At 35.6% G+C, this 12,370-nt stretch overlaps 2 protein-coding genes across 2 annotated transcripts; both read left to right on the top strand.

Annotated features, from left to right (window-relative positions):
• The first annotated feature begins 258 nt into the window (after positions 1–258).
• LOC139877702 (uncharacterized) lies at positions 259–1,023 on the top strand. Its single transcript, XM_071865132.1, has one exon. The coding sequence runs from the start codon at positions 289–291 to the stop codon at positions 889–891; it is 603 nt and encodes a 200-aa protein (XP_071721233.1). The 5' UTR covers positions 259–288; the 3' UTR covers positions 892–1,023.
• Positions 1,024–10,515: 9,492 nt separating this feature from the next.
• LOC139876076 (uncharacterized mitochondrial protein AtMg00810-like) lies at positions 10,516–10,878 on the top strand. Its single transcript, XM_071863377.1, has one exon. It carries the CDS (start codon positions 10,516–10,518, stop codon positions 10,876–10,878), a length of 363 nt encoding a protein of 120 aa, XP_071719478.1.
• The last annotated feature ends 1,492 nt before the right edge of the window (positions 10,879–12,370 follow it).

Raw genomic sequence — 12,370 nt, 5'->3', positions numbered from 1 at the left:
AAGAAGACTAGCTTTCAGTCTTGGTATCTCACACACATTCATCTAATATTTCTCCATGACTTTCCCTCAAGAAAAGGTAATTATTTTATAACTGTTGGTTCACATCCGAAACCTAAAAGCTAAGGTACCTTTTAGTCCACATCCTTTTAATGTAAGTGAAAGAATACACATCATCCACATGCATACAACAACTAGATGAAATCACACACTATATAGTAAACAACCAACGCATAACATCTTTAACCATCACAACTCAAATACTTCAAATTTAAACAACACAATTTCGTTATGGCACCCGACAGAGATACTTTATTGGCTTCCTATAATAATTTGGCTAAAAGTAAGCCAAACAACATTCAAAAGCCTTCAAGGTTATCAATGGACACCTTACAAAGAACGATATCCGATATATCTTACGAGCTAAGTAAAGAAGTAGACGATGAAGTTGCGGATCACTTAAAACTTCCTCCTATTTCAGAAGTCGAAGATGCAAAATGCGAGTGTTGTGGCATGTCCGAAGAGTGCACCCCAGAGTACATAGCTCGAGTGCGTGAAAAGTTTCTAGGAAAGTTGATATGCGGTTTATGTTCCGAAGCTGTGAAGGAAGAAAAGGCAAAAAGTGGAGGGAATATAGAAGAAGCACTTAGTGAACATACTAGGGTTTGTGTGAGGTTTAATCGGTTTGATAGGACCAATCCTGTTTTGTTTCAAGCTAACGCGATGAAGGAGATGTTGAAAAAGAGTAATGTAAATAGGGCTAAATCTCTTAGTCCTAGAGATCAAAAGAGAGGTTATGGTAATAATGTTAACATGAAAGGTGGTCTTACTAGGAGTTCGAGTTGCATACCTTCGATTACAAGAGAGATGAGCGATCGAAAAGTTGTTGATTGAGCAACCAAAATGTGACAGTTTCATAATACAAACTCCTTTAGTATTCACTAGTGATATCTTTATTTTGTGTACATCTTCAAGTCTCTAATTAAACACTTCTTGTATAGACAGTAACTTCTTGTTTAGATGTTAACTTAAGAAATATATATAAATATAATAAACTTTCTTCTTGTTTAGATGTATATAAGTGAGAATTCTATCTATGACATGTTATCTTCAATGTTTGGTTTACTTGTTCATGAATGTATATATCTTCATTGCATATCAATCTATCGTGCTATATTAATATTAATATTTAATGAGTTCATAGATCATATAAATTTCAATCAACTCATAAAAATAAATAATGAACTCATAGATCAACTGTGTCAGGTCAAAAAGGCGTAAATATAAAATAAGTGTCTTTTTGACTCGGCAGAAACGATCTAACCATACCGAAATTAGAGACAACGAGGAATTAATAAAAAAACCGAGCTTCGCAGCAGATGTTTTTGGTCGGTTAATTGATGGGTTGATTTTGGCAGGTTAACACAATCGGTTAATTACACGTTTCGCTACATGGTGGTTTTGTTCGGTTAATTGAACATAAAAAAAATAAATATATGAAAACGAAGGTAGAAAAAGGATGGGAAAAAAGTTGTAAAGAAAACAAGAAAAAAAACTCAAAAAAATTATAATTCAAAAAATTTTTAGTTTATATCGTACATGTAAAACATAGTGAAGTAATGTCAACTTTTATGTAAAATATATGATACAAATAATTAAAAAATTAATTATTATATGTAAGTTACAATCGTATACCCTAAAAAATGTTATGATGTCATTATATATATATATATATATATATATATATATATATATATATATATATATATATATATATATATATATATGGGGCAAGATCAATGGGGAAGTAACCAATCGGGGGGAAACGAGGGGAAGCAAAATTTTTTTTTTTTCGTGTATTTTGGATTGTTTTTTTTTCGGCATTAAGATCACACGAAAATATAAACATTTAGAAGAGACACTTCGTGATGAATGTTATTAATTAGGCGGAAAAACGATCGATAAAAATAACATTCAAGATAATATTGTTTCTTGAAGAATATGAACGTTTTTTTTTCCATGTTTTGTGAAGTAAAATTTAGCCCGATTTAGAGTTTAGGGTTTAGGGTTTAGGGTTTATGGAATAAACCCAAAACACCAAACCTTAAACCCTAAACCCTAAACTTTAAACCGTTCATGTTAAAAACTCAATCTAAATCCTAAATCTAAACCCTAAATCTAAACCCTAAACCCTAAATTTCTAAACCCTAATATCTAAACCCTAATATCTAAACCCCAATAGCTAAAACCTCAACATACGCTCGAAAAACACGATAATTGTTATATATATTACTTCTTCGAGCGTTTTTCGCCAAAATAAAAATATTTATCACAAAGTGTCTCTACTAAATGTTCATATTTTCATCTAATCTATAATGTTCGTGAACAAAATTTTTTCAAAAAACGGAAAAAAAAATTGCTTTCCCCCGCTTCCCCCGATTGGTTACTTCCCTCTTGATCCTACCACTATATATATATATATATATATATATATATATATATATATATATATATATATATATATATATATATATATATATATATATATATATATAAATATATATATATATATATATATTACTTTTAAAAATAATTTAATAGGAGTATAATATAAGAATGTATCCGGATTCAATTCCCACCAATCTTACTTTTAGGCTTTGCATTTAAAAAAATAATAATAAATAAATAAATAAATAAATAAATAAGAATGTAAATAAATAAGAATGTGTGTATTGAATTTTCCACGAAAGCCGCCTCGAAATATTTGATCTTAGGTGCATTTTCCTCAAGAATCTTATTGTTTGGGTACGACCGGACAACTACCGATATCTATATGTATATGTATATTAAATATCAGATCAGATATATACATTGAAGTAGTACAATCGGGGATGAGACAAAAGGTTATGGATGCTATTGATGGGCCTAAGTGACAAGTGGCTTCATCTATCTATAATGATTTAGGAAAGGGAGGTGGGCCAAAGGTTTGCTGAGCCTCCTATGAAGATAGATAAGAATGAAACAAAACTATAGCTATATACTACTATAATTACCATGAGTAAAATGATTGGAATAAACCTGTGAATAGTAACATCTCATAGTAATTACGTAGTATATAGTTATTATTATTATTATTATTATTATTATTATTATTATTATAAAAAGAATAATAATAATACATCTCCTTATTATGCGTTAATTTAGTTAAATGTCAAGCATAACCAACTTGAAATTAATATTCCATCAGTTTTAATCCAAGCACACAAACTAGTTGAAATCCCAAAGTCAACTGATTAGCACTTAACAATATAATAATATATGCTATTTTATGAATAATTCTAATGATATTAACTTGTTATACCTTCAATTATCTACATAAGCGCATCAAACATTATGCAACGCTGAAGCACAATTAAGCTAGTTATAAGACAATTTACAAACATTCTGTAACTTAACAATTATTGTTGGTGCATAAATTAGTCCCCGAGTTCATTATGATCAAGTTAATAAGCTTAATCGTTTAGCTTTCTCTGGTGGTATGCAACCGCACGGTTGCAGGATGCAATCGTACGGGTAGACAGGCAACCGCACGGTTGCAAGGTGCAACCGCACGATTGCAACGTGCTGTGTATATTTAAAGGGGATTTCAGGGTTATTGTTAGGGTTACGAATCCTAGCATATACTACACGTACAATCCGATTCCCTGGTGCTCTAGCATTCAATATAGTCGATCTTTAACATATCTAAGTCGATTTTATCATTAAGATCAAAGGTTTTCATTGAGTTTTGAGTATAAAACCCAATAACGAGATTTTACGCACTCGTTATTGAATCTAAGATCGTTTAATCCTGTTTACACGATCCTATAAGTGGTATCAGAGCTTGTGTGATTGATTAAACGATTGGTTTTTGTCAAACTTTGTTAAGAAATTGTGTTTTTAGTGTTTTTGTCAAAAACCCATTTGAATCATGACTTTTCAGTGTTAATTCGTGTTTTTGTTGAAGTAAACGTGTTAGTCTGGTCTAAAACTTTATTTTGGACGTCAAACATACGCTGGTTTTTCTCAAGATTGAGTGCTAGATCGACCAAAACCTTAAACCCTAATTCCTGTGCAGTTTTTCTGCCCAAATTCGACCAAGCATTCAACCGTACGGTTACACACTGTAACCGCACGGGTACACCATCCGGATACCACAACCGTACGGATACGTCTTGCATCCGTGTAATCTCCATCCGCTTAAATCACAACCGTATAACATCACAACTGTACGGATACACTCTGCATCCGTCCGGTTATACCTTACACCCGTGTATCTTGCAACCATGTCACATCACTTGCATCCGTGTATTGCAACTGTATAAACTTCTGCAACCGTACCGTGCAACCATACGGTTACAATGTCAGACGCATTTGAATCTCCTGAAATGCAATCAGCTCTTGTCGGTGCTTCGTCGTCAGGTCTCCATCACTTGTTGAAGACAGAAAATGAGATTGGTAGCTCATATAGGGTACCTAGACTGGAATCTTTGGATGATTTTGCAGAATGGAAGCCTAGGTTCTTGATTTCGTTAAACGGCATAGACTCTAGGTTATATAATTTCTTGAATGTTGAATATGTCTTTCCGACTAAGGATCATGGAGAAACCAAGACACCCATGGAATTGTCTGCAACTGAGCGTGAGGACTATAATCTTGAGTGTAAAGCATATAGCCATCTTACTCAAGCATTGTCTAAAGAGATATTCCATCAGTTTGAAACACATTTGACAACCTATGCTTTATGGAATGCTCTAGAGAGTGGTAATGAAGGGACAGCCGAATATAGAAAAACAAAAGGCAAGGTTCTGAAGAAAGAGTGGAAGAATTTTGCCGTTCAGCCCAATGAATCTTTAAAAGATACTGTTGCTAGATATCGTCACTTGTTAACTGAACTCAAACGTGTTAATATTGTTTTTCTGACTAAGAAGCTTGTCCAATGCTTTCATGAGGGGTTACCAATTAAGTGGGATCCAATGATTGTTGAGATTGAGAAGTCCTTTGCTATCATGGATAATTCGTTGAGTGCGTTTGTTACTAAGCTTCAGGCAAAGGAGCTAGAATTTCAAGAAAGGTTGAAGAGGTTAGAGACTGTTCAGAATCCTGTGAAGTATAAGGCTCCAGAAATTGGTTCATCTAAAATTAAACACGCCCAACCACAAATAGCTTTTACTTTAAATTCTGAGAAGATAACGTCAAGTTATGTCACTTCTGCACCTCAAAGTGTTCTGTATCAGACAACTTTGAACAAGGGAGCAAGTGCTGAGGTTTTGAGAACAGAGAATATTCGCTTGCGTACGATAACAGGAGTTGAGGAGGATATGGTGTTAGTCTCGATGGTAGTAAATTCTTACAATGATTTGTTACATGGGAGAATTGGTAATAGTCATTTGGAACAGGAAGACTACGATCAGATAGACGAGAACGAGATGGAGAAAATGGATATTCTATGGGCTATGGGAAGTGTGATTCGCAGGGTGAAAAGATACATTGAAAAGACTTGGGAAAAATACTTGGGTGTGAGTAAGAACACCAAGTTTGGTTTTGACATGAACAAAGTAAGGTGTCATAACTGTCAAGAGTTGGGTCATTTCGAGCAAAACTGCACTAAACCAAAGCAGCAAGGATTTCATAACCCATTTCATAATCAGAAGCGTGAATCGAAGAATACTGTCAATGTTCCCATTATGGATGAATCATCGAAGGCTTTAGCAGTTACTTATGATGATGAGTCCTATGATTGGTCTTTCGATGTGACTGATACTTACGATCGTCATCCTAATGTAGTTAGGATTCAGATGACTGAAGAAGAGGAAGTAAAAGAAAAGGCTGAGAGAGAAAAGATGGGTTGCATTGGAAGAGATAAACAATGTAAATGCCTAGGATGTAAGATGGAGGAACGTTTGGATAGGCATGGTACTGGGCTAATTGTTTACGAAGAGGGTATGTGAATAAAAGGGTTCAAGAGAAGTTTAAATGGGCAAAACATAATGATGGAGATGTTTGGACCGACAGTGAATCTTCCAGCTCAGATGATGAACCGAGGAAGTTCTATAAAGAAATTGGTCGTTCGTCTGGTATCATTACAAAGGGAAGTGTTGCAGACAGGTTTGTGGCCGAGAAAGGAGGTTCGTCAGATTTTGGTTCGGATAGCTCAAGTTCGGAATCGGAGTCAGAATCTGATTCAGAGTCTGGTCAAGCTAATGAGAAAGCTCCACGCGTATATGCATTTCTGGCTGATTTGTCAAGTAAAGCCAAGGTAACTCTAGAAACTGAATTTGTATGTACTAAATGTGTTAACCTTGAAAAGCAGCTTAGCGAACTTAGAGAGTCGGTTAAAACAAGCAATAGATGTGTAACTCTAGAGGATCAGGTCAAAAGATTGTCTGATATTTGCCTAAACTGTAATAATTGTGTTGCTTTAAATCAAGAAATAGATGTCCTTAAAAAGGCTTATCAAGTTCTTAAGAAGCAATATGAGGATAATCTGTATTTTAAGAATAGAGAAAAGGAGTTTAGGGACATAATTAAGACATTAGACAATCAGGTGACCGATTTGAAGTCGAATGTGCTGTTAAATAATCAGACCATAATAAGGCAGATTAAGGAGATAGATGAGCTTAAGAGAGAAAAAGAATCCTTTAAGATCAGTTTTGAAACTGAAAAGGAAAAGGCCTATATTTACAAGAGATCTGCGTTTGTCATAGAGTATTGTCAGAATGTTGGAGGAAAAGAAACTAGTGGTGATTATAAACAGTGTCCTCCTCCATTTGAGCATGACTATAGTTTCCCACCTCCGGAGAAACAGTTCGGGGAAGATTATGTTCCCATTAAACCGACCGAACTAGATAAGGGTAACGGGATAGGTACATCCGAGACTCATAGTGCAGGAGTAGAAAAAACTGAAAATGTAGAAAAACCTAATCCTGAAACTGTTAAAATTCTTAAAAACTCGGCAAATCAGAGACCAATAAAGATTAGGAACCGATCGCCAATTAAATTTGTTAAAGGTCCTAATTTTGAGGAGGAGGATTTCTTGAAACCTGCTGGAAATTTGCAATCAAAGTATGTTCCTCCACCAAAATGATCTCCTGATAGAAATCCTGAGCGATCTCCTGTAAACAGGAGATCTCCACCCAGATATTTTAGAAATAGATCTCCACCTGTTCGTAGACCTTGCTTCAATTCCTATTTTAGGGATGATAAAATTGAAACTGTGCGTACATGTTTGCATTGCGGGTTGGGAGGTCATAGGGCGGTTCATTGTTCTAAACAATTTGTAGCACCCAGAAAGAGGATTGAGCTGAGTCCCCCTAAAAGGTTTCAAAAATTTCGATCAGCTTCTCCTCCTATGAATCAGATGTCGTCTAGACCTAACTCTCATGGGTCAAGTCAACATGTGATTTATGAGAATCAATCCACAATTGAAGACAGTAAAAGGGTTAAACAGGATAATGTTTATTTTAAGAAACCCTTACATAAGAACCAAATGTGGGTGACAAAGGAGGGTTCTAATGGGGCTAGTGGTTCGGGCACCACTTTCAGGGAAAATGAAATGGCTGTTAATGTAAATGGAAAACCCATTACCGAAAAGGCATGGGTATCCCCCTCAAACTAATCATTTTTCTTTTTTATTTATGCAGGTCACCTACAATCCAAACAAAAACACTTGGATTGTTGATAGTAGGGCATCCAGGCACATGACAGGAAACATGTCTCTGTTGAATGATGTTAAATCTATTAAGGGTGGACCTGTTTCTTTTGTTGGTGATCAAGGAGGGTTTATAACTGCTCAAGGGATGATTTCAAATTCTTTGGTCAGTTTTTACAAAGTGAGCTATGTAAAGGAAATGTCCAATAACCAGCTGTCTGTCTCTCAAGTGTGTGACAAGAGGCACAAAGTTTTATTTGATGAACAGCAGTGTTATATCATGAGAAAAGATTATAAAGTACCAGATGATATGATTCTTTTGATGGCACCTAGATGTAAAGACTTGTAGATTCTGGATATGTCAAAGGCTTATGTGAACGCAGCAACAGGGCATCAGGCTTTTGTGTCCAGAGCTTCTGAGCAAGAGTCAATGTTATGGCATAAGAGGATGGGTCACTTGAGTTTCAGGAAAATGAACCATTTAGTTCACAATTTTTTAGTCGAAGGGGTAAATGTTAAAGGGTTTCAGGCTCCTGATAGTTGTGTGCCATGTAAGAAGGGGAAGCAAGCTAAAAAACCACATAAGGGTAAGAAACATCATTCCATTGATACTCCTCTTGAGATGCTTCATATGGACCTCTTCGGTGCAGTTAACAAGAAGAGTATTACTGGACACTCCTATTGCTTAGTGGTTACTGATGAATACTCACGGTTTACGTGGGTTGTGATGCTGAAAAGTAAAGCTGATACTTTCGAACAAATCAAGTTGCTGATCACGAGGCTTGAAACGTTGTACAAATTGAGGGTTCGTAGGATCCGGACAGATAATGGGACAGAGTTTAAAAATAAGAAAATGGAAGAGTATTGTAATGAAAGATGAATACAACAACAATCAGTTCACCTTATACTCCGCAGATGAATGGTGTTGCTGAAAGAAAGAATCGTACTCTAATTGAGACTGCTAGGACCATGCTGACTGACTCAGAATTACCAGTTAACTTTTGGAGTGAGGCAGTTTTGAATGCGTGATATACGATGAATACATTGCTTGTTGTGAAACGTCATGGCAAGACATTTTATGAGCTGCTTCTGAAAAGAAAACCTCACATTAAACATCTTGAACCGTTTGGTTCTCTTTGTACTATAATGGTTAGAGATTCAGGTGGGAAATTCAATCCGAAAGCTGTTACAAGTAGGTTCTTGGGTTATGGGAATGCGTGCAAACGAGTTTACAATTTGGAATCACGGTGTTTGAAGAATGTACCAAAATTATTGTTCAAAGACAAGCAGCAATTCCATCCGCAAAAGGGTACACGTGGCAGTTTGATTATGATAATTTGTTTGATTCATTCAAGCTTCCAGAGGATGACTCTGATGATGAAGATATAGCTGCACAAATGATGCATAACATGCATCTCTCTGCTGAACGCATGTCTGATGTTCGTATGCAATCTCAAGTGCCTAAAATAACAGATAATACAGCACCAGTGACAGGGGCTAATGATGATGACTCGGACTCAGGGGATTCAGTTCCAGCATTAGAGGAATTGACCTTATAGTCTGAGGGGGAGGAAGTTTATCTGGATGAAGTATACGAGGACTTGGTAGAGGAGGAACAAAATAGAACTGTGTTGGAAGAACCACTTTAAGATGAGGAACCCACATAAACAGTTACTGTGGATCCTTTACAAACGAATACATATGACACCATTGAAACAGGTAGACTAAGACGGTCTGGCCGATCGGTTTCTCTCCCTAAACGTTTTAATGATTATGTAATTCACCCTGCAGGTGTTTCAGGTGCTAATACAGGTGAATCTTCTGCTTCGGATAAGCGTGTAACACCCTCTGCAAATGTTGTTACTGCTTTTTATACTGAATTGAATCAGACCAGAAGAATCTTCAGGAATGCGTACTGTGCTTTTGTATCGCAAATCGAACCGAAAGACGTCAAAGATGCTTTGCAGTATGATGAGTGGTTTTCAGCCATGCAGGAAGAATTTCAACAGTTTAATCACTTGGGTGTTTGGGGATTGGTAATACCACCTACAGGTTGTAAGCCGTATGGCCTGAAGTGGGTATTGAAAAATAAGACAGATGATCAGGGTATCGTGATCCGGAACAAAGCAAGATTGGTTGTTCGAGGTTATTAACAAATTCCAGAAGTTGATTATGACGAGGTATATGCTCCGGTTGCCAGATTTGAGGCGATACGGATGTTTTTAGCATTTGCTTCGTGGAAAGGTTTTAAAGTGTTTCAGATGGATGTTAAGAGTGCATTTTTATATGGTACTCTCCAAGAAACTGTGTATGTAACTCAGCCACCGGGATTTGTTGATCCACATCATCCAGAGAAGGTGTATCTCTTAGAAAAGGCGCTTTATGGTCTTCACCAAGCCCCGAGAGCTTGGTATGCTACTCTGTCAAACTATATGATAGAGAAAGGTTTTAGACGAGGGGTCATCGATCAGACTCTTTTTATTAAGGAAAGGGGGGACGACATTATATTGGTACAAGTATATGTAGACGATATCATCTTTGGGTCAACCGATCAGAAAATGGTTGATGAGTTTCAGGACGTAATGCAAAAACGGTTTAAGATGAGTTCACTAGGGGCCATTAATTTCTTCTTAGGGTTGCAGGTTGATCAAACTGAAAAGGGCATTTTTCTACATCAATCAAAGTATGTAGCTGACATCTTGAGCCAGTTTAAGATGGAAGATGAATGAATTGCCAAGAATCCTCTGTCGGTGAATCACGGGATTACACAAGAAAATACAGGGTCGAAAGTCAATCCGACTCTTTACAGGGCTATTATTGGTTCTTTAATGTATCTTACAGTGTCTCGCCCAGATATCATGTTCGCTACTTGTTTGTGTGCTCGTTATCAGGCACAACTGAATGTGAATCATATGTTAGTAGCAAAGAAGATCATGCGTTATCTAAAGGGAACTCTAAGTTTGGGCTTATGGTATCCTAGAAAGGATGGGTTCGATCTAAAGGCTTTTAGTGATTCTGATTATGGGGGTTGTAAGAGAGACTTCAAATCAACCTCGGGAGGTTGTCAGTTTCTAGGTAGCAGATTGATAAGTTGGCAGTGTAAGAAACAAACGGCAGTCGCACAATCGACGTGTGAGGCTGAATATATTGCAGCGTCAAGTTATACTTCTCAAGTTGTCTGGATTCAATAACAACTTCGGGACTACGGTTTGCAAATTTCTAACACTCCTATATATGTTGATAATACTGCTGCTATTGCTGTTACTAAGAATCCTGTTAATCATTCTAAGACCAAACACATAGGGATCAAGTACCATTTCATTGGGGACTGTTATGAAAAGAAACTAATAGATGTCCTACAAATAGGTACAACAACCCAAAGGGCTGACTTGTTTACGAAAGCATTTGATAGACCCCGTTTCCTATCTATAGTTTCTATTATATTGCTAAAATGATGATGTTATTATTAGGCTAATTCCTTTGTTAAGATAAATCAAAAAGAAAAAGAAAAAAATCTAAGCATGGTGGGTGATGTCATTAATCTAAATAATTTTGAATTAAAATTAAATCTTATTAATTAATTATTATTATTATTAAATCTTATTAATAATTATTTTAATTATTAAAATTAAATAATTTTAAACTATTGTAATTAATTATTTTGAATTGAGTACGAGAAAGTATAAAAGTTAGGCAGAAGGAAACCAAATTTATATTTATATTTTTAATTTACACTTTTAAAATAAAATGACAACCAATATTATTTCTTATAATTGCATGAGAATTGTTTAATATGCATTTTAGGTGTTTGATGAAATGTTCAGCTGACGAGTTCTTAGTCGGACTATGTGGTTCCACGGGTCATTAAACTAAATAATTTTAACATTTACGTTCACTTAATACCTAAAACATATCATTAAACTGTTTCGTTTAAACAAAACCGTGATTCTACGGGTCATTTCACTAGTTCCTATTAAATGTGTTTGGTGTGAAAGATAGGGCGGAGGTTGTATCCGAAAAGGAGTTATTGAAGTAACCATTCAATCTGTATCATTTATATATTTTGCATTTTACATCATTTTTGCATGCCACTTAGTTTATTTTTCTATTTTACATGATCATTTTATTTTCTGTTTTGCATTTTTATATTAAAAAAATAAAAAGATTGTGTTTATTTGCTTTCTGTGAAATAGAATAGTAGAGAAAATTGCTTCATCAGAAAATACAAAAACATTGAAAAAAAAATCCATAAAAATTAGAAACTGAGAAGTTGTTATGTGAAAATGGGAAATGATTGTATTACTGGACTTGCATGTTAATCGTTCTATGTAAAAATTAAGTATTTCATGATTAGTTAATGAATGTTGATAAATTTTGAGGATTGAATTTTGGAATGAGAGGATCACTTGTGCATAAAGTAAATAATCTCGGCAAGGAAATCACGGAAAGGTTTACAGCGGTTGACGGTAGTCACCTACCTATCACTGAGAATGTATTGAGAAATGATTGTTCAGGAACTCAACAGACGGTTGAGGTCTCCCCTACTATGATTTATACTCTAGTGAAGGATTGCCAACTAAGTCCACAAGGTGAGTTTACTCTGTTTGAACCTGTACCAGTTTCTATTTACCTTTATTACTTGGGACGGAACGCCTTAGGTTAGACAGGCAACCGCACTCTTGC

Source organism: Rutidosis leptorrhynchoides, chromosome 11 (genome assembly GCF_046630445.1).
Source record: "Rutidosis leptorrhynchoides isolate AG116_Rl617_1_P2 chromosome 11, CSIRO_AGI_Rlap_v1, whole genome shotgun sequence".
NCBI lineage: Eukaryota > Viridiplantae > Streptophyta > Magnoliopsida > Asterales > Asteraceae > Rutidosis > Rutidosis leptorrhynchoides.
Note: the sequence above shows the minus strand (reverse complement) of the source record. Positions and strands in the feature narration are given on the sequence as shown.

Bases quoted from the DNA above. Each gene is read 5' to 3' on its own strand.
- LOC139877702 (XM_071865132.1), top strand. From the start codon at position 289: ATGGCACCCGACAGAGATACTTTATTGGCTTCCTATAATAATTTGGCT.
- LOC139876076 (XM_071863377.1), top strand. From the start codon at position 10,516: ATGTATCTTACAGTGTCTCGCCCAGATATCATGTTCGCTACTTGTTTG.